Here is a 24,402-nt window from a genome sequence, read left to right on the forward strand (position 1 = left end):
TGTGTGTAAATAGTGTGAAAGTGCTTTGAGTAGGTTGAAGGTGTCAAAGTGCGATACAAGTATAACTCATATGGTCTTCAAATATATATTTTAAAAATCCATTCTTAAAGTAAAAAAAAAAAATTAAAATTATAATGGATTTTTAAAAAGTATGAATGACTTTACAATTGTAATAAATCTTGCATTTGGGAATGAACATGAATATTAATGAGAGAGGGTGATGGACTACAGTGTGCTGTGATACTGTTGATGACACCTCTGCTGTGATACTGTTGATGACACCTCTGCTGTGATACTGTTGATGACACCTCTGCTGTGATACTGTTGATGACACCTCTACTGTGATACTGTTGATGACACCTCTGCTGTGATACTGTTGATGACACCTCTGCTGTGATACTGTTGATGACACCTCTACTGTGATACTGTTGATGACACCTCTGCTGTGATACTGTTGATGACACCTCTGCTGTGATACTGTTGATGACACCTCTGCTGTGATACTGTTGATGACACCTCTGCTGTGATACTGTTGATGACACCTCTGCTGTGATACTGTTGATGACACCTCTGCTGTGATACTGTTGATGACACCTCTGCTGTGATACTGTTGATGACACCTCTACTGTGATACTGTTGATGACACCTCTGCTGTGATACTGTTGATGACACCTCTGCTGTGATACTGTTGATGACACCTCTGCTGTGATACTGTTGATGACACCTCTGCTGTGATACTGTTGATGACACCTCTGCTGTGATACTCTTGATGACACCTCTGCTGTGATACTCTTGATGACACCACAACTCACTTTTTTAATGCATTTTGAAATATTTTCTACAAAAATATAACTACAGTGAAAGAAAGAGTCCCAGCAAAAGGTCCATGGTGGTGCACATCAGCGTGACATCATCCTCACAAACTCAGCAAAAGGTCCATGGTGGTGCACATCAGCGTGACATCATCCTCACAAACTCAGCAAAAGGTCCATGGTGGTGCACATCAGCGTGACATCATCCTCACAAACTCTGCAGAAGGTCCATGGTGGTGCACATCAGCGTGACATCATCCTCACAAACTCAGAAAAAGGTCCATTGTGGTGCACATCAGCGTGACATCATCCTCACAAACTCAGAAAAAGGTCCATTGTGGTGCACATCAGCGTGACATCATCCTCACAAACTCAGCAAAAGGTCCATGATGGTGCACATCAGTGTGACATCATCCTCACAAACTCAGCAAAAGGTCCATGGTGGTGCACATCAGCGTGACATCATCCTCAGAAACTCAGCAAAAGGTCCATGATGGTGCACATCAGCGTGACATCATCCTCACAAACTCAGCAAAAGGTCCATGGTGGTGCACATCAGCGTGACATCATCCTCACAAACTCTGCAGAAGGTTCATGGTGGTGCACATCAGCGTGACATCATCCTCACAAACTCAGAAAAAGGTCCATTGTGGTGCACATCAGCGTGACATCATCCTCACAAACTCAGAAAAAGGTCCATTGTGGTGCACATCAGCGTGACATCATCCTCACAAACTCAGCAAAAGGTCCATGATGGTGCACATCAGTGTGACATCATCCTCACAAACTCAGCAAAAGGTCCATGGTGGTGCACATCAGCGTGACATCATCCTCACAAACTCAGCAAAAGGTCCATGGTGGTGCACATCAGTGTGACATCATCCTCACAAACTCAGCAAAAGGTCCATGGTGGTGCACATCAGCGTGACATCATCCTCACAAACTCAGAAAAAGGTCCATGATGGTGCACATCAGCGTGACATCATCCTCACAAACTCAGCAAAAGGTCCATGGTGGTGCACATCAGCGTGACATCATCCTCACAAACTCAGAAAAAGGTCCATTGTGGTGCACATCAGCGTGACATCATCCTCACAAACTCAGAAAAAGGTCCATTGTGGTGCACATCAGCGTGACATCATCCTCACAAACTCTGCAGAAGAAGAGCGGGGAGAAGAAGGAGAAAAGGTGGCGACTTGAGAAAGACGAGGACGTGTGCTCACCTTCAAAGTCCACCAGACCGTCTCCGTTCAGGTCTGCGTCTCGGAGGATCTCGTTGATCTCCCTGTTGGTCAGCTGTTCCCCCATCAGCTTCTTCATGGCCTCACGGAGCTCCGTCAAACTGATCTGACCGTCGCCATTGGAGTCAAACTAGGAGCACGTTATTGCATCTTTTACTCCAGAAACAGGACAATTAAAACAATGCAGTTTTTGAAGGAGTTCTTCTTTTTCTACTTTAAATAGAAGCTCTTGTGGGAGTTTAAAGGCCTACTGAAAGCCACTACTAGCGACCACGCAGTCTGATAGTTTATATATCAATGATGAAATCTTAACATTATAACACATGCCAATACGGCCGGGTTAACTTATAAAGTGACATTTTAAATTTGCCGCTAAACTTCCGGTTCGAAACGCCTCTGAGGATGACGTATGCGCGTGACGTAGCCCGGCGAACACGGGTATGCCTTCCACATTGAAGTCGATACGAAAAAGCTCTGTTTTCATTTCATAATTCCACAGTATTCTGGACATCTGTGTTCGTGAATCTGTTTCAATCATGTTCATTGCATTATGGAGAAGGAAGCCAAGCAAGCAAAGAAGAAAGTTGTCGGTGCGAAATGGACGTATTTTTCGAACGTAGTCAGCCACAACAGTACACAGCCGGCGCTTCTTTGTTTACATTCCCGAAAGATGCAGTCAAGATGGAAGAACTCGGATAACAGAGACTCTAACCAGGAGGACTTTTGATTTGGATACACAGACGCCTGTAGAGAACTGGGACAACACAGACTCTTACCAGGATTACTTTGATTTGGATGACAAAGACGCAGACGTGCTACTGTGAGTATGCAGCTTTGGCTTTTTTTTGCGTATGTACGTAACTTTTTTAAAATATATAAGCTTTATGAACCTTGGGTTAGGTGAACGGTCTTTTGGGCTGAGTGATTGTGTGTGTTGATCATGTGTTTGAATTGTATTGGCGTGTTCTATGGAGCTAGGAGCTAGCAGAGGAGCTAGGAGCTAGCATAACACGTACCGTACCGTAAGTGCGCGTCACGTACGTAACTTTTTAAAAATATATAAGCTTTATGAACCTTGGGTTAGGTGAACGGTCTTTTGGGCTGAGTGATTGTGTGTGTTGATCAGGTGTTTGAATTGTATTGGCGTGTTCTATGGAGCTAGGAGCTAGCAGAGGAGCTAGGAGCTAGCATAACAAACACGCAGGTGTTATTATGCAGGATTAATTTGTGGCATATTAAATATAAGCCTGGTTGTGTTGTGGCTAATAGAGTATATATATGTCTTGTGTTTATTTACTGTTGTAGTCATTCCCAGCTGAATATCAGGTACCGTGAGTATGCAGCCTTGGCTGCTAAACATTCGATAACTTGACCGTATGTGCGCGTCACGTACGTAACTTTTTAAAAATATATAAGCTTTATGAACCTTGGGTTAGGTGAACGGTCTTTTGGGCTGAGTGATTGTGTGTGTTGATCAGGTGTTTGAATTGTATTGGCGTGTTCTATGGAGCTAGGAGCTAGCAGAGGAGCTAGGAGCTAGCATAACAAACACGCAGGTGTTATTATGCAGGATTAATTTGTGGCATATTAAATATAAGCCTGGTTGTGTTGTGGCTAATAGAGTATATATATGTCTTGTGTTTATTTACTGTTGTAGTCATTCCCAGCTGAATATCAGGTACCGTGAGTATGCAGCCTTGGCTGCTAAACATTCGATAACTTGACCGTATGTGCGCGTCACGTACGTAACTTTTTAAAAATATATAAGCTTTATGAACCTTGGGTTAGGTAAACTGTCTTTTGGGCTGAGTGATTGTGTGTGTTGATCAGGTGTTTGAATTGTATTGGCGTGTTCTATGGAGCTAGGAGCTAGCAGAGGAGCTAGGAGCTGGCATAACAAACACGCAGGTGTTTTTATGCAGGATTAATTTGTGGCATATTAAATATAAGCCTGGTTGTGTTGTGGCTAATAGAGTATATATATGTCTTGTGTTTATTTACTGTTGTAGTCATTCCCAGCTGAATATCAGGTCACCCCCGGCTCTCACAGCATCTTCCCTATCTGAATAGCTTCAACTCCCCACTAGTCCTTCACTTGCACTTTACTCATCCACAAATCTTTCATCCTCGCTCAAATTAATGGGGAAATTGTCGCTTTCTCGGTCCGAATCTCTCTCACTTCATGCGGCCATCATTGTAAACAATAGGGAACTTTGCGTATATGTTCAACTGACTACGTCACGCTACTTCCGGTAGGTGCAAGCCTTTTTTTTATCAGATACCAAAAGTTGCAATCTTTATCGTCGTTGTTCTATACTAAATCCTTTCAGCAAAAATATGGCAATATCGCGAAATGATCAAGTATGACACATAGAATAGATCTGCTATCCCCGTTTAAATAAAAAAAATTCATTTCAGTAGGCCTTTAAAAAGATCAATTCACATCAAAATTGGCTAATTTTACTTATTTCCATTCTACAAAAGCCAGAAGCAGTGAAGTTGTCACGTTGTGTAAAAGGTAAATAACAAGACAATACAACAAATCCTTTTCAACTTATATTCTATTGAATAGACTGCAAAGACAAGATATTTCATGTTCACACTGACAAACTTTCTTCTTTTTTGCAAATATTAGCTCGTTTGGAATTTGATGCCTGCAACATGTTTCAAAAAAGCTGGCACAAGTGGCAAAAAAGAGTGAGGAAGTTGAGGAATGCTCATCAAACACTTATTTGGAACATCCCACAGGTGTGCAGGCTAATTGGGAACAGGTGGGTGCCATGATTGGCTATAAAAGTAGATTCCATGAAATGCTCAGTCATTCACAAACAAGGATGGGGCGAGGGTCACCACTTTGTCAACAAATGCCTGAGCAAATTGTTGAACAGTTTAAGAACAACATTTCCCAACTAGCTATTGCAAGGAATTGAGGGATTTCACCATCTACGCTCTGTAATATCATCAAAGGGTTCAGAGAATGTGGAGAAATCACTGCAGGTAAGCAGCTAAGCCCGTGACCTTCCATCCCTCAGGCTGTACTGCATCAACATCAGTGTGTAAAGGATATCACCACATGGGCTCAGGAACACTTCAGAAAGCCACTGTCAGTAACTACAGTTGGTCGCTACATCTGTAAGTGCAAGTTAAAACTCTCCTATGCAAAGCCAAAGCCATTTATCAACAACACCCAGAAACGCCGTCGGCTTGGCTGGGCCTGAGCTCATCTAAGATGGACTGATACAAAGTGGAAAAGTGTTCTGTGGTCTGACGAGTCCACATTTCAAATTGTTTTTAGAAACTGTGGACGTGGTGTCCTCCGGACCAAAGAGGAAAAGGATTTGCAAATGATTGTATTCAGTTTTTATGCACAAATAACACAACGTGACAACTTCACTGCTTTTGTAAATAACATTTTAAAAATGAGTACAAGATGTTTGTAAAGAAGCTTTTGTAACATTTCACCTGTTTTGAAAAGGTTTTATTATCATTTAGATGCCAAATAATAGTTAGAGAATTGTGTTGAATGGAATGTTCATGAATTGTGATTGATTAGAATTGTGAGGTCAGCTGGAGAAGCTGGACACAAGGAAGAGGATTCTAACGACCCCACTTATTGCACTTTATCTGACACATGAAACGTGACAAACTGCACGAGCCGCTAGAATGCGGTTGAGTGTTGAGTATCTTAAAATGTGTTTTGTGGCCACAGTTGCTTTGTAGAGTGGCGCTTTCCATTATTTTCAGCAGACTGCATTGCGAAAGGATGAACCCCCTCTTCCTCTCGCGTGAGATCCTCCCAGGAATGAAACATTTCTCTACTGTATAATATATTTGTCTGACTAATCCAAGATATTCAGTCCTGACCTCTTTGAAGGCATCTCGCAGTTCTTTCACTCCAATCATGTCTGCCGTCTCCGCCAGCATTTTGGGGCCCATCAGCTCCACAAAATCTTCAAAGTCCACTTTGCCTCCACCTGCGTGACAAACACCAAGTCCACGTCTGTGACCTCGGACTTGGCGAGCGATCATTTGTTGCTGCACTCACAGATCTGCTGACTGAGTTCTATGAGCTCCATCTCGGTGGGCATGTAGCCCATAGTCCTCATGCACTCCCCCAGGTCTTTGTGGCTGATGGAGCCATTCTTCTTCTTGTCAAACTCCACAAAGGCCTCGCGCAGCTCTGAGGGAACACACTGAAGCATGAAAGGTGGAGGGAACACACTGAAGCATGAAAGGTGGAGGGAACACACTGAAGCATGAAAGGTGGAGGGGACACACACTGAAGCATGAAAGGTGGAGGGAACACACACTGAAGCATGAAAGGTGGAGGGAACACACACTGAAGCATGAAAGGTGGAGGGGACACACACTGAAGCATGAAAGGTGGAGGGAACACACTGAAGCATGAAAGGTGGAGGGAACACACACTGAAGCATGAAAGGTGGAGGGAACACACACTGAAGCATGAAAGGTGGAGGGGCCTCGCGCAGCTCTGAGGGAACACACACTGAAGCATGAAAGGTGGAGGGAACACACACTGAAGCATGAAAGGTGGAGGGGCCTCGCGCAGCTCTGAGGGAACACACACTGAAGCATGAAAGGTGGAGGGGCCTCGCGCAGCTCTGAGGGAACACACACTGAAGCATGAAAGGTGGAGGGAACACACTGAAGCATGAAAGGTGGAGGGAACACACACTGAAGCATGAAAGGTGGAGGGAACACACTGAAGCATGAAAGGTGGAGGGAACACACACTGAAGCATGAAAGGTGGAGGGAACACACGGTGAAGCATGAAAGGTGGTGGGAACACACACTGAAGCATGAAAGGTGGAGGGAACACACACTGAAGCATGAAAGGTGGAGGGAACACACTGAAGCATGAAAGGTGGAGGGAACACACACTGAAGCATGAAAGGTGGAGGGAACACACACTGAAGCATGAAAGGTGGAGGGAACACACACTGAAGCATGAAAGGTGGAGGGAACACACACTGAATCATGAAAGGTGGAGGGGACACACACTGAAGCATGAAAGGTGGAGGGAACACACTGAAGCATGAAAGGTGGAGGGAACACACACTGAAGCATGAAAGGTGGAGGGAACACACACTGAAGCATGAAAGGTGGAGGGGCCTCGCGCAGCTCTGAGGGAACACACACTGAAGCATGAAAGGTGGAGGGAACACACACTGAAGCATGAAAGGTGGAGGGGCCTCGCGCAGCTCTGAGGGAACACACACTGAAGCATGAAAGGTGGAGGGGCCTCGCGCAGCTCTGAGGGAACACACACTGAAGCATGAAAGGTGGAGGGAACACACTGAAGCATGAAAGGTGGAGGGAACACACACTGAAGCATGAAAGGTGGAGGGAACACACTGAAGCATGAAAGGTGGAGGGAACACACACTGAAGCATGAAAGGTGGAGGGAACACACGGTGAAGCATGAAAGGTGGTGGGAACACACACTGAAGCATGAAAGGTGGAGGGAACACACACTGAAGCATGAAAGGTGGAGGGAACACACTGAAGCATGAAAGGTGGAGGGAACACACACTGAAGCATGAAAGGTGGAGGGAACACACACTGAAGCATGAAAGGTGGAGGGAACACACACTGAAGCATGAAAGGTGGAGGGAACACACGGTGAAGCATGAAAGGTGGAGGGAACACACACTGAAGCATGAAAGGTGGAGGGAACACACACTGAAGCATGAAAGGTGGAGGGAACACACACTGAAGCATGAAAGGTGGAGGGAACACACACTGAAGCATGAAAGGTGGAGGGAACACACACTGAAGCATGAAAGGTGGAGGGAACACACACTGAAGCATGAAAGGTGGAGGGAACACACGGTGAAGCATGAAAGGTGGAGGGAACACACACTGAAGCATGAAAGGTGGAGGGGACACACACTGAAGCATGAAAGGTGGAGGGAACACACACTGAAGCATGGAAGGTGGAGGGAACACACACTGAAGCATGAAAGGTGGAGGGAACACACACTGAAGCATGAAAGGTGGAGGGAACACACACTGAAGCATGAAAGGTGGAGGGAACACACACTGAAGCATGAAAGGTGGAGGGAACACACTGAAGCATGAAAGGTGGAGGGAACACACACTGAAGCATGAAAGGTGGAGGGAACACACACTGAAGCATGAAAGGTGGAGGGAACACACACTGAAGCATGAAAGGTGGAGGGGACACACACTGAAGCATGAAAGGTGGAGGGAACACACTGAAGCATGAAAGGTGGAGGGGCCTCGCGCAGCTCTGAGGGAACACACACTGAAGCATGAAAGGTGGAGGGAACACACTGAAGCATGAAAGGTGGAGGGAACACACACTGAAGCATGAAAGGTGGAGGGAACACACTGAAGCATGAAAGGTGGAGGGAACACACACTGAAACATGAAAGGTGGAGGGAACACACACTGAAGCATGAAAGGTGGAGGGAACACACACTGAAGCATGAAAGGTGGAGGGAACACACTGAAGCATGAAAGGTGGAGGGAACACACACTGAAGCATGAAAGGTGGAGGGAACACACACTGAAGCATGAAAGGTGGAGGGAACACACGGTGAAGCATGAAAGGTGGTGGGAACACACACTGAAGCATGAAAGGTGGAGGGAACACACACTGAAGCATGAAAGGTGGAGGGAACACACACTGAAGCATGAAAGGTGGAGGGAACACACACTGAAGCATGAAAGGTGGAGGGAACACACACTGAAGCATGAAAGGTGGAGGGAACACACACTGAAGCATGAAAGGTGGAGGGAACACACACTGAAGCATGAAAGGTGGAGGGAACACACACTGAAGCATGAAAGGTGGAGGGAACACACACTGAAGCATGAAAGGTGGAGGGGACACACACTGAAGCATGAAAGGTGGAGGGAACACACACTGAAGCATGAAAGGTGGAGGGAACACACACTGAAGCATGAAAGGTGGAGGGAACACACACTGAAGCATGAAAGGTGGAGGGAACACACGGTGAAGCATGAAAGGTGGAGGGAACACACACTGAAGCATGAAAGGTGGAGGGGACACACACTGAAGCATGAAAGGTGGAGGGAACACACACTGAAGCATGAAAGGTGGAGGGAACACACACTGAAGCATGAAAGGTGGAGGGAACACACACTGAAGCATGAAAGGTGGAGGGAACACACACTGAAGCATGAAAGGTGGAGGGAACACACACTGAAGCATGAAAGGTGGAGGGAACACACTGAAGCATGAAAGGTGGAGGGAACACACACTGAAGCATGAAAGGTGGAGGGAACACACACTGAAGCATGAAAGGTGGAGGGAACACACACTGAAGCATGAAAGGTGGAGGGGACACACACTGATGCATGAAAGGTGGAGGGAACACACTGAAGCATGAAAGGTGGAGGGCCTCGCGCAGCTCTGAGGGAACACACACTGAAGCATGAAAGGTGGAGGGAACACACTGAAGCATGAAAGGTGGAGGGAACACACACTGAAGCATGAAAGGTGGAGGGAACACACTGAAGCATGAAAGGTGGAGGGAACACACACTGAAGCATGAAAGGTGGAGGGAACACACACTGAAGCATGAAAGGTGGAGGGAACACACACTGAAGCATGAAAGGTGGAGGGAACACACTGAAGCATGAAAGGTGGAGGGAACACACACTGAAGCATGAAAGGTGGAGGGAACACACACTGAAGCATGAAAGGTGGAGGGAACACACGGTGAAGCATGAAAGGTGGTGGGAACACACACTGAAGCATGAAAGGTGGAGGGAACACACACTGAAGCATGAAAGGTGGAGGGAACACACACTGAAGCATGAAAGGTGGAGGGAACACACACTGAAGCATGAAAGGTGGAGGGAACACACACTGAAGCATGAAAGGTGGAGGGAACACACGGTGAAGCATGAAAGGTGGAGGGAACACACACTGAAGCATGAAAGGTGGAGGGAACACACACTGAAGCATGAAAGGTGGAGGGAACACACACTGAAGCATGCAAGGTGGAGGGGACACACACTGAAGCATGAAAGGTGGAGGGAACACACACTGAAGCATGAAAGGTGGAGGGAACACACGGTGAAGCATGAAAGGTGGAGGGAACACACACTGAAGCATGAAAGGTGGAGGGAACACACACTGAAGCATGAAAGGTGGAGGGAACACACACTGAAGCATGAAAGGTGGAGGGGACACACACTGAAGCATGAAAGGTGGAGGGAACACACACTGAAGCATGAAAGGTGGAGGGAACACACACTGAAGCATGAAAGGTGGAGGGAACACACGGTGAAGCATGAAAGGTGGAGGGAACACACACTGAAGCATGAAAGGTGGAGGGGACACACACTGAAGCATGAAAGGTGGAGGGAACACACACTGAAGCATGAAAGGTGGAGGGAACACACACTGAAGCATGAAAGGTGGAGGGAACACACACTGAAGCATGAAAGGTGGAGGGAACACACACTGAAGCATGAAAGGTGGAGGGAACACACACTGAAGCATGAAAGGTGGAGGGAACACACTGAAGCATGAAAGGTGGAGGGAACACACACTGAAGCATGAAAGGTGGAGGGAACACACACTGAAGCATGAAAGGTGGAGGGAACACACACTGAAGCATGAAAGGTGGAGGGAACACACACTGAAGCATGAAAGGTGGAGGGGACACACACTGAAGCATGAAAGGTGGAGGGAACACACTGAAGCATGAAAGGTGGAGGGGCCTCGCGCAGCTCTGAGGGAACACACACTGAAGCATGAAAGGTGGAGGGAACACACTGAAGCATGAAAGGTGGAGGGAACACACACTGAAGCATGAAAGGTGGAGGGAACACACACTGAAGCATGAAAGGTGGAGGGAACACACACTGAAGCATGAAAGGTGGAGGGAACACACACTGAAGCATGAAAGGTGGAGGGAACACACACTGAAGCATGAAAGGTGGAGGGAACACACGGTGAAGCATGAAAGGTGGAGGGAACACACACTGAAGCATGAAAGGTGGAGGGAACACACACTGAAGCATGAAAGGTGGAGGGAACACACACTGAAGCATGAAAGGTGGAGGGAACACACTGAAGCATGAAAGGTGGAGGGGCCTCGCGCAGCTCTGAGGGAACACACACTGAAGCATGAAAGGTGGAGGGAACACACTGAAGCATGAAAGGTGGAGGGAACACACACTGAAGCATGAAAGGTGGAGGGAACACACTGAAGCATGAAAGGTGGAGGGAACACACACTGAAGCATGAAAGGTGGAGGGAACACACACTGAAGCATGAAAGGTGGAGGGAACACACACTGAAGCATGAAAGGTGGAGGGAACACACTGAAGCATGAAAGGTGGAGGGAACACACACTGAAGCATGAAAGGTGGAGGGAACACACACTGAAGCATGAAAGGTGGAGGGAACACACACTGAAGCATGAAAGGTGGAGGGAACACACACTGAAGCATGAAAGGTGGAGGGAACACACACTGAAGCATGAAAGGTGGAGGGAACACACACTGAAGCATGAAAGGTGGAGGGAACACACTGAAGCATGAAAGGTGGAGGGAACACACACTGAAGCATGAAAGGTGGAGGGAACACACACTGAAGCATGAAAGGTGGAGGGAACACACACTGAAGCATGAAAGGTGGAGGGAACACACACTGAAGCATGAAAGGTGGAAGGAACACACACTGAAGCATGAAAGGTGGAGGGAACACACACTGAAGCATGAAAGGTGGAGGGAACACACACTGAAGCATGAAAGGTGGAGGGGACACACACTGATGCATGAAAGGTGGAGGGAACACACTGAAGCATGAAAGGTGGAGGGGCCTCGCGCAGCTCTGAGGGAACACACACTGAAGCATGAAAGGTGGAGGGAACACACTGAAGCATGAAAGGTGGAGGGAACACACACTGAAGCATGAAAGGTGGAGGGAACACACTGAAGCATGAAAGGTGGAGGGAACACACACTGAAGCATGAAAGGTGGAGGGAACACACACTGAAGCATGAAAGGTGGAGGGAACACACACTGAAGCATGAAAGGTGGAGGGAACACACTGAAGCATGAAAGGTGGAGGGAACACACACTGAAGCATGAAAGGTGGAGGGAACACACACTGAAGCATGAAAGGTGGAGGGAACACACGGTGAAGCATGAAAGGTGGTGGGAACACACACTGAAGCATGAAAGGTGGAGGGAACACACACTGAAGCATGAAAGGTGGAGGGAACACACGGTGAAGCATGAAAGGTGGAGGGAACACACACTCAAGCATGAAAGGTGGAGGGAACACACACTGAAGCATGCAAGGTGGAGGGGACACACACTGAAGCATGAAAGGTGGAGGGAACACACACTGAAGCATGAAAGGTGGAGGGAACACACGGTGAAGCATGAAAGGTGGAGGGAACACACACTGAAGCATGAAAGGTGGAGGGAACACACACTGAAGCATGAAAGGTGGAGGGAACACACACTGAAGCATGAAAGGTGGAGGGGACACACACTGAAGCATGAAAGGTGGAGGGAACACACACTGAAGCATGAAAGGTGGAGGGAACACACACTGAAGCATGAAAGGTGGAGGGAACACACACTGAAGCATGAAAGGTGGAGGGAACACACGGTGAAGCATGAAAGGTGGAGGGAACACACACTGAAGCATGAAAGGTGGAGGGAACACACACTGAAGCATGAAAGGTGGAGGGAACACACACTGAAGCATGAAAGGTGGAGGGAACACACACTGAAGCATGAAAGGTGGAGGGAACACACACTGAAGCATGAAAGGTGGAGGGAACACACTGAAGCATGAAAGGTGGAGGGAACACACACTGAAGCATGAAAGGTGGAGGGAACACACACTGAAGCATGAAAGGTGGAGGGAACACACACTGAAGCATGAAAGGTGGAGGGAACACACACTGAAGCATGAAAGGTGGAGGGGACACACACTGAAGCATGAAAGGTGGAGGGAACACACTGAAGCATGAAAGGTGGAGGGGCCTCGCGCAGCTCTGAGGGAACACACACTGAAGCATGAAAGGTGGAGGGAACACACTGAAGCATGAAAGGTGGAGGGAACACACACTGAAGCATGAAAGGTGGAGGGAACACACTGAAGCATGAAAGGTGGAGGGAACACACACTGAAGCATGAAAGGTGGAGGGAACACACACTGAAGCATGAAAGGTGGAGGGAACACACACTGAAGCATGAAAGGTGGAGGGAACACACTGAAGCATGAAAGGTGGAGGGAACACACACTGAAGCATGAAAGGTGGAGGGAACACACACTGAAGCATGAAAGGTGGAGGGAACACACGGTGAAGCATGAAAGGTGGTGGGAACACACACTGAAGCATGAAAGGTGGAGGGAACACACACTGAAGCATGAAAGGTGGAGGGAACACACACTGAAGCATGAAAGGTGGAGGGAACACACACTGAAGCATGAAAGGTGGAGGGAACACACACTGAAGCATGAAAGGTGGAGGGAACACACACTGAAGCATGAAAGGTGGAGGGAACACACACTGAAGCATGAAAGGTGGAGGGAACACACACTGAAGCATGAAAGGTGGAGGGAACACACACTGAAGCATGAAAGGTGGAGGGGACACACACTGAAGCATGAAAGGTGGAGGGAACACACACTGAAGCATGAAAGGTGGAGGGAACACACACTGAAGCATGAAAGGTGGAGGGAACACACACTGAAGCATGAAAGGTGGAGGGAACACACGGTGAAGCATGAAAGGTGGAGGGAACACACACTCAAGCATGAAAGGTGGAGGGGACACACACTGAAGCATGAAAGGTGGAGGGAACACACACTGAAGCATGAAAGGTGGAGGGAACACACACTGAAGCATGAAAGGTGGAGGGAACACACACTGAAGCATGAAAGGTGGAGGGAACACACACTGAAGCATGAAAGGTGGAGGGAACACACACTGAAGCATGAAAGGTGGAGGGAACACACACTGAAGCATGAAAGGTGGAGGGAACACACACTGAAGCATGAAAGGTGGAGGGAACACACTGAAGCATGAAAGGTGGAGGGAACACACACTGAAGCATGAAAGGTGGAGGGAACACACACTGAAGCATGAAAGGTGGAGGGAACACACACTGAAGCATGAAAGGTGGAGGGAACACACACTGAAGCATGAAAGGTGGAGGGGACACACACTGAAGCATGAAAGGTGGAGGGAACACACTGAAGCATGAAAGGTGGAGGGGCCTCGCGCAGCTCTGAGGGAACACACACTGAAGCATGAAAGGTGGAGGGAACACACTGAAGCATGAAAGGTGGAGGGAACACACGAGGGAACACGAGGATGGGCCTCGCGCGCTTGAGGGAAAACACAGAAGCATGAACGTGGGGAACACACTGAAGCATGAAAGGTGGAGGGAACACGCTGCAGCTATGAAAGGTGGAGGGAACACACTGAAAGCATGAAAGGTGGAGGGAACACACTGAATGACGCTGAGGGAACACACACTGAAAATGAAAGGTGGAGGGAACACACACTGAAGCATGAAAGGTGGAGGGAACACACACTGAAGCATGAAAGGTGGAGGGAACACACACTGAAGCATGAAAGGTGGAGGGAACACACGGTGAAGCATGAAAGGTGGTGGGAACACACACTGAAGCATGAAAGGTGGAGGGAACACACACTGAAGCATGAAAGGTGGAGGGAACACACACTGAAGCATGAAAGGTGGAGGGAACACACACTGAAGCATGAAAGGTGGAGGGAACACACACTGAAGCATGAAAGGTGGAGGGAACACACACTGAAGCATGAAAGGTGGAGGGAACACACACTGAAGCATGAAAGGTGGAGGGAACACGCACTGAAGCATGAAAGGTGGAGGGGACACACACTGAAGCATGAAAGGTGGAGGGAACACACACTGAAGCATGAAAGGTGGAGGGAACACACACTGAAGCATGAAAGGTGGAGGGAACACACACTGAAGCATGAAAGGTGGAGGGAACACACGGTGAAGCATGAAAGGTGGAGGGAACACACACTGAAGCATGAAAGGTGGAGGGGACACACACTGAAGCATGAAAGGTGGAGGGAACACACACTGAAGCATGAAAGGTGGAGGGAACACACACTGAAGCATGAAAGGTGGAGGGAACACACACTGAAGCATGAAAGGTGGAGGGAACACACACTGAAGCATGAAAGGTGGAGGGAACACACTGAAGCATGAAAGGTGGAGGGAACACACACTGAAGCATGAAAGGTAGAGGGAACACACACTGAAGCATGAAAGGTGGAGGGAACACACACTGAAGCATGAAAGGTGGAGGGAACACACACTGAAGCATGAAAGGTGGAGGGGACACACACTGAAGCATGAAAGGTGGAGGGAACACACTGAAGCATGAAAGGTGGAGGGGCCTCGCGCAGCTCTGAGGGAACACACACTGAAGCATGAAAGGTGGAGGGAACACACACTGAAGCATGAAAGGTGGAGGGAACACACACTGAAGCATGAAAGGTGGAGGGAACACACACTGAAGCATGAAAGGTGGAGGGAACACACACTGAAGCATGAAAGGTGGAGGGAACACACACTGAAGCATGAAAGGTGGAGGGAACACGCACTGAAGCATGAAAGGTGGAGGGGACACACACTGAAGCATGAAAGGTGGAGGGAACACACACTGAAGCATGAAAGGTGGAGGGAACACACACTGAAGCATGAAAGGTGGAGGGAACACACACTGAAGCATGAAAGGTGGAGGGAACACACGGTGAAGCATGAAAGGTGGAGGGAACACACACTGAAGCATGAAAGGTGGAGGGGACACACACTGAAGCATGAAAGGTGGAGGGAACACACACTGAAGCATGAAAGGTGGAGGGAACACACACTGAAGCATGAAAGGTGGAGGGAACACACACTGAAGCATGAAAGGTGGAGGGAACACACACTGAAGCATGAAAGGTGGAGGGAACACACTGAAGCATGAAAGGTGGAGGGAACACACACTGAAGCATGAAAGGTAGAGGGAACACACACTGAAGCATGAAAGGTGGAGGGAACACACACTGAAGCATGAAAGGTGGAGGGAACACACACTGAAGCATGAAAGGTGGAGGGGACACACACTGAAGCATGAAAGGTGGAGGGAACACACTGAAGCATGAAAGGTGGAGGGGCCTCGCGCAGCTCTGAGGGAACACACACTGAAGCATGAAAGGTGGAGGGGCCTCGCGCAGCTCTGAGGGAACACACACTGAAGCATGAAAGGTGGAGGGAACACACTGAAGCATGAAAGGTGGAGGGAACACACACTGAAGCATGAAAGGTGGAGGGAACACACACTGAAGCATGAAAGGTGGAGGGAACACACACTGAAGCATGAAAGGTGGAGGGAACACACACTGAAGCATGAAAGGTGGAGGGAACACACACTGAAGCATGAAAGGTGGAGGGAACACACACTGAAGCATGAAAGGTGGAGGGAACACACTGAAGCATGAAAGGTGGAGGGAACACACACTGAAGCATGAAAGGTGGAGGGAACACACACTGAAGCATGAAAGGTGGAGGGAACACACGGTGAAGCATGAAAGGTGGTGGGAACACACACTGAAGCATGAAAGGTGGAGGGAACACACACTGAAGCATGAAAGGTGGAGGGAACACACACTGAAGCATGAAAGGTGGAGGGAACACACACTGAAGCATGAAAGTTGGAGGGAACACACACTGAAGCATGAAAGGTGGAGGGAACACACACTGAAGCATGAAAGGTGGAGGGAACACACGGTGAAGCATGAAAGGTGGAGGGAACACACACTGAAGCATGAAAGGTGGAGGGAACACACACTGAAGCATGAAAGGTGGAGGGAACACACACTGAAGCATGAAAGGTGGAGGGAACACACACTGAAGCATGAAAGGTGGAGGGAACACACTGAAGCATGAAAGGTGGAGGGAACACACACTGAAGCATGAAAGGTGGAGGGAACACATGGTGAAGCATGAAAGGTGGAGGGAACACACACTGAAGCATGAAAGGTGGAGGGAACACACACTGAAGCATGAAAGGTGGAGGGAACACACGGTGAAGCATGAAAGGTGGTGGGAACACACACTGAAGCATGAAAGGTGGAGGGAACACACACTGAAGCATGAAAGGTGGAGGGAACACACACTGAAGCATGAAAGGTGGAGGGAACACACACTGAAGCATGAAAGGTGGAGGGAACACACACTGAAGCATGAAAGGTGGAGGGAACACACACTGAAGCATGAAAGGTGGAGGGAACACACGGTGAAGCATGAAAGGTGGAGGGAACACACACTGAAGCATGAAAGGTGGTGGGAACACACACTGAAGCATGAAAGGTGGTGGGAACACACACTGAAGCATGAAAGGTGGAGGGAACACACACTGAAGCATGAAAGGTGGAGGGGACACACACTGAAGCATGAAAGGTGGAGGGAACACACACTGAAGCATGAAAGGTGGAGGGAACACACACTGAAGCATGAAAGGTGGAGGGAACACACACTGAAGCATGAAAGGTGGAGGGAACACACACTGAAGCATGAAAGGTGGAGGGGACACACACTGAAGCATGAAAGGTGGAGGGAACACACACTGAAGCATGAAAGGTGGAGGGAACACACACTGAAGCATGAAAGGTGGAGGGAACACACACTGAAGCATGAAAGGTGGAGGGAACACACGGTGAAGCATGAAAGGTGGAGGGAACACACACTGAAGCATGAAAGGTGGAGGGGACACACACTGAAGCATGAAAGGTGGAGGGAACACACACTGAAGCATGAAAGGTGGAGGGAACACACACTGAAGCATGAAAGGTGGAGGGAACACACACTGAAGCATGAAAGGTGGAGGGAACACACACTGAAGCATGAAAGGTGGAGGGAACACACACTGAAGCATGAAAGGTGGAGGGAACACACTGAAGCATGAAAGGTGGAGGGAACACACACTGAAGCATGAAAGGTGGTGGGAACACACACTGAAGCATGAAAGGTGGAGGGAACACACACTGAAGCATGAAAGGTGGAGGGAACACACTGAAGCATGAAAGGTGGAGGGAACACACACTGAAGCATGAAAGGTGGAGGGAACACACACTGAAGCATGAAAGGTGGAGGGAACACACACTGAAGCATGAAAGGTGGAGGGAACACACACTGAAGCATGAAAGGTGGAGGGAACACACACTGAAGCATGAAAGGTGGAGGGAACACACACTGAAGCATGAAAGGTGGAGGGAACACACTGAAGCATGAAAGGTGGAGGGAACACACACTGAAGCATGAAAGGTGGAGGGAACACACACTGAAGCATGAAAGGTGGAGGGAACACACACTGAAGCATGAAAGGTGGAGGGAACACACACTGAAGCATGAAAGGTGGAGGGGACACACACTGATGCATGAAAGGTGGAGGGAACACACTGAAGCATGAAAGGTGGAGGGTCCTCGCGCAGCTCTGAGGGAACACACACTGAAGCCTGAAAGGTGGAGGGAACACACTGAAGCATGAAAGGTGGAGGGAACACACACTGAAGCATGAAAGGTGGAGGGAACACACTGAAGCATGAAAGGTGGAGGGAACACACACTGAAGCATGAAAGGTGGAGGGAACACACACTGAAGCATGAAAGGTGGAGGGAACACACACTGAAGCATGAAAGGTGGAGGGAACACACTGAAGCATGAAAGGTGGAGGGAACACACACTGAAGCATGAAAGGTGGAGGGAACACACACTGAAGCATGAAAGGTGGAGGGAACACACGGTGAAGCATGAAAGGTGGTGGGAACACACACTGAAGCATGAAAGGTGGAGGGAACACACACTGAAGCTTGAAAGGTGGAGGGAACACACACTGAAGCATGAAAGGTGGAGGGAACACACACTGAAGCATGAAAGGTGGAGGGAACACACACTGAAGCATGAAAGGTGGAGGGAACACACGGTGAAGCATGAAAGGTGGAGGGAACACACACTGAAGCATGAAAGGTGGAGGGAACACACACTGAAGCATGAAAGGTGGAGGGAACACACACTGAAGCATGCAAGGTGGAGGGGACACACACTGAAGCATGAAAGGTGGAGGGAACACACACTGAAGCATGAAAGGTGGAGGGAACACACACTGAAGCATGAAAGGTGGAGGGAACACACACTGAAGCATGAAAGGTGGAGGGAACACACGGTGAAGCATGAAAGGTGGAGGGAACACACACTGAAGCATGAAAGGTGGAGGGGACACACACTGAAGCATGAAAGGTGGAGGGAACACACACTGAAGCATGAAAGGTGGAGGGAACACACACTGAAGCATGAAAGGTGGAGGGAACACACACTGAAGCATGAAAGGTGGAGGGAACACACACTGAAGCATGAAAGGTGGAGGGAACACACACTGAAGCATGAAAGGTGGAGGGAACACACTGAAGCATGAAAGGTGGAGGGAACACACACTGAAGCATGAAAGGTGGAGGGAACACACACTGAAGCATGAAAGGTGGAGGGAACACACACTGAAGCATGAAAGGTGGAGGGAACACACACTGAAGCATGAAAGGTGGAGGGGACACACACTGAAGCATGAAAGGTGGAGGGAACACACTGAAGCATGAAAGGTGGAGGGGCCTCGCGCAGCTCTGAGGGAACACACACTGAAGCATGAAAGGTGGAGGGAACACACTGAAGCATGAAAGGTGGAGGGAACACACACTGAAGCATGAAAGGTGGAGGGAACACACTGAAGCATGAAAGGTGGAGGGAACACACACTGAAGCATGAAAGGTGGAGGGAACACACACTGAAGCATGAAAGGTGGAGGGAACACACACTGAAGCATGAAAGGTGGAGGGAACACACTGAAGCATGAAAGGTGGAGGGAACACACACTGAAGCATGAAAGGTGGAGGGAACACACACTGAAGCATGAAAGGTGGAGGGAACACACGGTGAAGCATGAAAGGTGGTGGGAACACACACTGAAGCATGAAAGGTGGAGGGAACACACACTGAAGCATGAAAGGTGGAGGGAACACACACTGAAGCATGAAAGGTGGAGGGAACACACACTGAAGCATGAAAGGTGGAGGGAACACACACTGAAGCATGAAAGGTGGAGGGAACACACACTGAAGCATGAAAGGTGGAGGGAACACACACTGAAGCATGAAAGGTGGAGGGAACACGCACTGAAGCATGAAAGGTGGAGGGGACACACACTGAAGCATGAAAGGTGGAGGGAACACACACTGAAGCATGAAAGGTGGAGGGAACACACACTGAAGCATGAAAGGTGGAGGGAACACACACTGAAGCATGAAAGGTGGAGGGAACACACGGTGAAGCATGAAAGGTGGAGGGAACACACACTGAAGCATGAAAGGTGGAGGGGACACACACTGAAGCATGAAAGGTGGAGGGAACACACACTGAAGCATGAAAGGTGGAGGGAACACACACTGAAGCATGAAAGGTGGAGGGAACACACACTGAAGCATGAAAGGTGGAGGGAACACACACTGAAGCATGAAAGGTGGAGGGAACACACTGAAGCATGAAAGGTGGAGGGAACACACACTGAAGCATGAAAGGTAGAGGGAACACACACTGAAGCATGAAAGGTGGAGGGAACACACACTGAAGCATGAAAGGTGGAGGGAACACACACTGAAGCATGAAAGGTGGAGGGGACACACACTGAAGCATGAAAGGTGGAGGGAACACACTGAAGCATGAAAGGTGGAGGGGCCTCGCGCAGCTCTGAGGGAACACACACTGAAGCATGAAAGGTGGAGGGGCCTCGCGCAGCTCTGAGGGAACACACACTGAAGCATGAAAGGTGGAGGGAACACACTGAAGCATGAAAGGTGGAGGGAACACACACTGAAGCATGAAAGGTGGAGGGAACACACACTGAAGCATGAAAGGTGGAGGGAACACACACTGAAGCATGAAAGGTGGAGGGAACACACACTGAAGCATGAAAGGTGGAGGGAACACACACTGAAGCATGAAAGGTGGAGGGAACACACACTGAAGCATGAAAGGTGGAGGGAACACACTGAAGCATGAAAGGTGGAGGGAACACACACTGAAGCATGAAAGGTGGAGGGAACACACACTGAAGCATGAAAGGTGGAGGGAACACACGGTGAAGCATGAAAGGTGGTGGGAACACACACTGAAGCATGAAAGGTGGAGGGAACACACACTGAAGCATGAAAGGTGGAGGGAACACACACTGAAGCATGAAAGGTGGAGGGAACACACACTGAAGCATGAAAGGTGGAGGGAACACACACTGAAGCATGAAAGGTGGAGGGAACACACACTGAAGCATGAAAGGTGGAGGGAACACACGGTGAAGCATGAAAGGTGGAGGGAACACACACTGAAGCATGAAAGGTGGAGGGAACACACACTGAAGCATGAAAGGTGGAGGGAACACACACTGAAGCATGAAAGGTGGAGGGAACACACACTGAAGCATGAAAGGTGGAGGGAACACACTGAAGCATGAAAGGTGGAGGGAACACACACTGAAGCATGAAAGGTGGAGGGAACACATGGTGAAGCATGAAAGGTGGAGGGAACACACACTGAAGCATGAAAGGTGGAGGGAACACACACTGAAGCATGAAAGGTGGAGGGAACACACGGTGAAGCATGAAAGGTGGTGGGAACACACACTGAAGCATGAAAGGTGGAGGGAACACACACTGAAGCATGAAAGGTGGAGGGAACACACACTGAAGCATGAAAGGTGGAGGGAACACACACTGAAGCATGAAAGGTGGAGGGAACACACACTGAAGCATGAAAGGTGGAGGGAACACACACTGAAGCATGAAAGGTGGAGGGAACACACGGTGAAGCATGAAAGGTGGAGGGAACACACACTGAAGCATGAAAGGTGGTGGGAACACACACTGAAGCATGAAAGGTGGTGGGAACACACACTGAAGCATGAAAGGTGGAGGGAACACACACTGAAGCATGAAAGGTGGAGGGGACACACACTGAAGCATGAAAGGTGGAGGGGACACACACTGAAGCATGAAAGGTGGAGGGAACACACTGAAGCATGAAAGGATGTGGGGACACACACTGAAGCATGAAAGGTGGAGGGAACACACACTGAAGCATGAAAGGTGGAGGGAACACACACTGAAGCATGAAAGGTGGAGGGAACACATGGTGAAGCATGAAAGGTGTAGGGAACACACACTGAAGCATGAAAGGTGGAGGGAACACACGGTGAAGCATGAAAGGTGGAGGGAACACAAGGTGAAGCATGAAAGGTGGAGGGAACACACACTGAAGCATGAAAGGTGGAGGGAACACATGGTGAAGCATGAAAGGTGTAGGGAACACACACTGAAGCATGAAAGGTGGAGGGAACACACGGTGAAGCATGAAAGGTGGAGGGAACACACGGTGAAGCATGAAAGGTGGAGGGAACACACACTGAAGCATGAAAGGTGGAGGGAATACATGGTGAAGCATGAAAGGTGGAGGGAACACACACTGAAGCATGAAAGGTGGAGGGAACACACGGTGAAGCATGAAAGGTGGAGGGAACACACACTGAAGCATGAAAGGTGGAGGGAACACACGGTGAAGCATGAAAGGTGGAGGGAACACACACTGAAGCATGAAAGGTGGAGGGAACACACATTGAAGCATGAAAGGTGGAGGGAACACACACTGAAGCATGAAAGGTGGAGGGAACACACTGAAGCATGAAAGGTGGAGGGAACACATGGTGAAGCATGAAAGGTGGAGGGAACACATGGTGAAGCATGAAAGGTGGAGGGAACACACACTGAAGCATGAAAGGTGGAGGGAACACACGGTGAAGCATGAAAGGTGGAGGGAACACATGGTGAAGCATGAAAGGTGGAGGGAACACACACTGAAGCATGAAAGGTGGAGGGAACACACACTGAAGCATGAAAGGTGGAGGGAACACACACTGAAGCATGAAAGGTGGAGGGAACACACACTGAAGCATGAAAGGTGGAGGGAACACACACTGAAGCATGAAAGGTGGAGGGAACACATGGTGAAGCATGAAAGGTGTAGGGAACACACACTGAAGCATGAAAGGTGGAGGGAACACACGGTGAAGCATGAAAGGTGGAGGGAACACACGGTGAAGCATGAAAGGTGGAGGGAACACACACTGAAGCATGAAAGGCGGAGGGAACACACACTGAAGCATGAAAGGTGGAGGGAACACACGGTGAAGCATGAAAGGTGGAGGGAACACACGGTGAAGAATGAAAGGTGGAGGGAACACACACTGAAGCATGAAAGGTGGAGGGAACACACACTGAAGCATGAAAGGTGGAGGGAACACATGGTGAAGCATGAAAGGTGGAGGGAACACACACTGAAGCATGAAAGGTGGAGGGAACACATGGTGAAGCATGAAAGGTGGAGGGAACACACGGTGAAGCATGAAAGGTGGAGGGAACACATGGTGAAGCATGAAAGGTGGAGGGAACACATGGTGAAGCATGAAAGGTGGAGGGAACACATGGTGAAGCATGAAAGGTGGAGGGAACACACACTGAAGCATGAAAGGTGGAGGGAACACACGGTGAAGCATGAAAGGTGGAGGGAACACACGGTGAAGCATGAAAGGTGGAGGGAACACACACTGAAGCATGAAAGGTGGAGGGAACACACACTGAAGCATGAAAGGTGGAGGGAACACACACTGAAGCATGAAAGGTGGAGGGAACACACACTGAAGCATGAAAGGTGGAGGGAACACACGGTGAAGCATGAAAGGTGGTGGGAACACATGGTGAAGCATGAAAGGTGGTGGGAACACATGGTGAAGCATGAAAGGTGGTGTTGTTAGGTTGAGGGACAAAAGTCACCTCGGTCTTACCGTCCATCTCCTCCGGTCTCAGCTGTCTGTCCTGTTGGAGGCAAGGAGGTTAAAGGTCAGCTTGTTGTTGGAGGCAAGGAGGTTAAAGGTCAGCATGTACGTCGTCACTACTCTCCACTTGTGAACACATGAAGGAAATAACTTCAACATGAATGGAAGATGCCAAGTTGGCAACAAGTGACAGCAAGTATGAGATGCCATCAAGACACAGCAACAATACATATATTAGTATATGTATAGTTGCTAATAGTATAATAATACATCATATAATAATACAGCAGTATAATAATACATCATATAATAATACATCATATAATAATACAGCAGTATAATAATACATCATATAATAATACATCATATAATAATACAGCAGTAT

The 24,402-nt window shown here is 48.7% G+C and overlaps 1 protein-coding gene across 1 annotated transcript in view; it reads right to left on the reverse strand.

The window, feature by feature from the left end:
- Positions 1 to 631: 631 nt before the first annotated feature.
- LOC133647712 (calcium-binding protein 2-like) overlaps positions 632 to 24,402 on the reverse strand; it is a 67,778-nt gene continuing 44,007 nt past the window's right edge. Inside the window, exons 3-7 of the mRNA XM_062043397.1 lie at positions 24,027 to 24,057; positions 6,099 to 6,233; positions 5,918 to 6,027; positions 2,036 to 2,183; positions 632 to 1,965 (exon numbers count right to left, since the gene is read on the reverse strand). Coding sequence (XP_061899381.1) covers positions 1,940 to 1,965; positions 2,036 to 2,183; positions 5,918 to 6,027; positions 6,099 to 6,233; positions 24,027 to 24,057 — 450 coding nt within the window. The 3' untranslated portion in view covers positions 632 to 1,939. The remainder of the gene's footprint in view (positions 1,966 to 2,035; positions 2,184 to 5,917; positions 6,028 to 6,098; positions 6,234 to 24,026; positions 24,058 to 24,402) is intronic.

Source organism: Entelurus aequoreus, linkage group LG04 (genome assembly GCF_033978785.1).
Source record: "Entelurus aequoreus isolate RoL-2023_Sb linkage group LG04, RoL_Eaeq_v1.1, whole genome shotgun sequence".
Taxonomy (NCBI): domain Eukaryota; kingdom Metazoa; phylum Chordata; class Actinopteri; order Syngnathiformes; family Syngnathidae; genus Entelurus; species Entelurus aequoreus.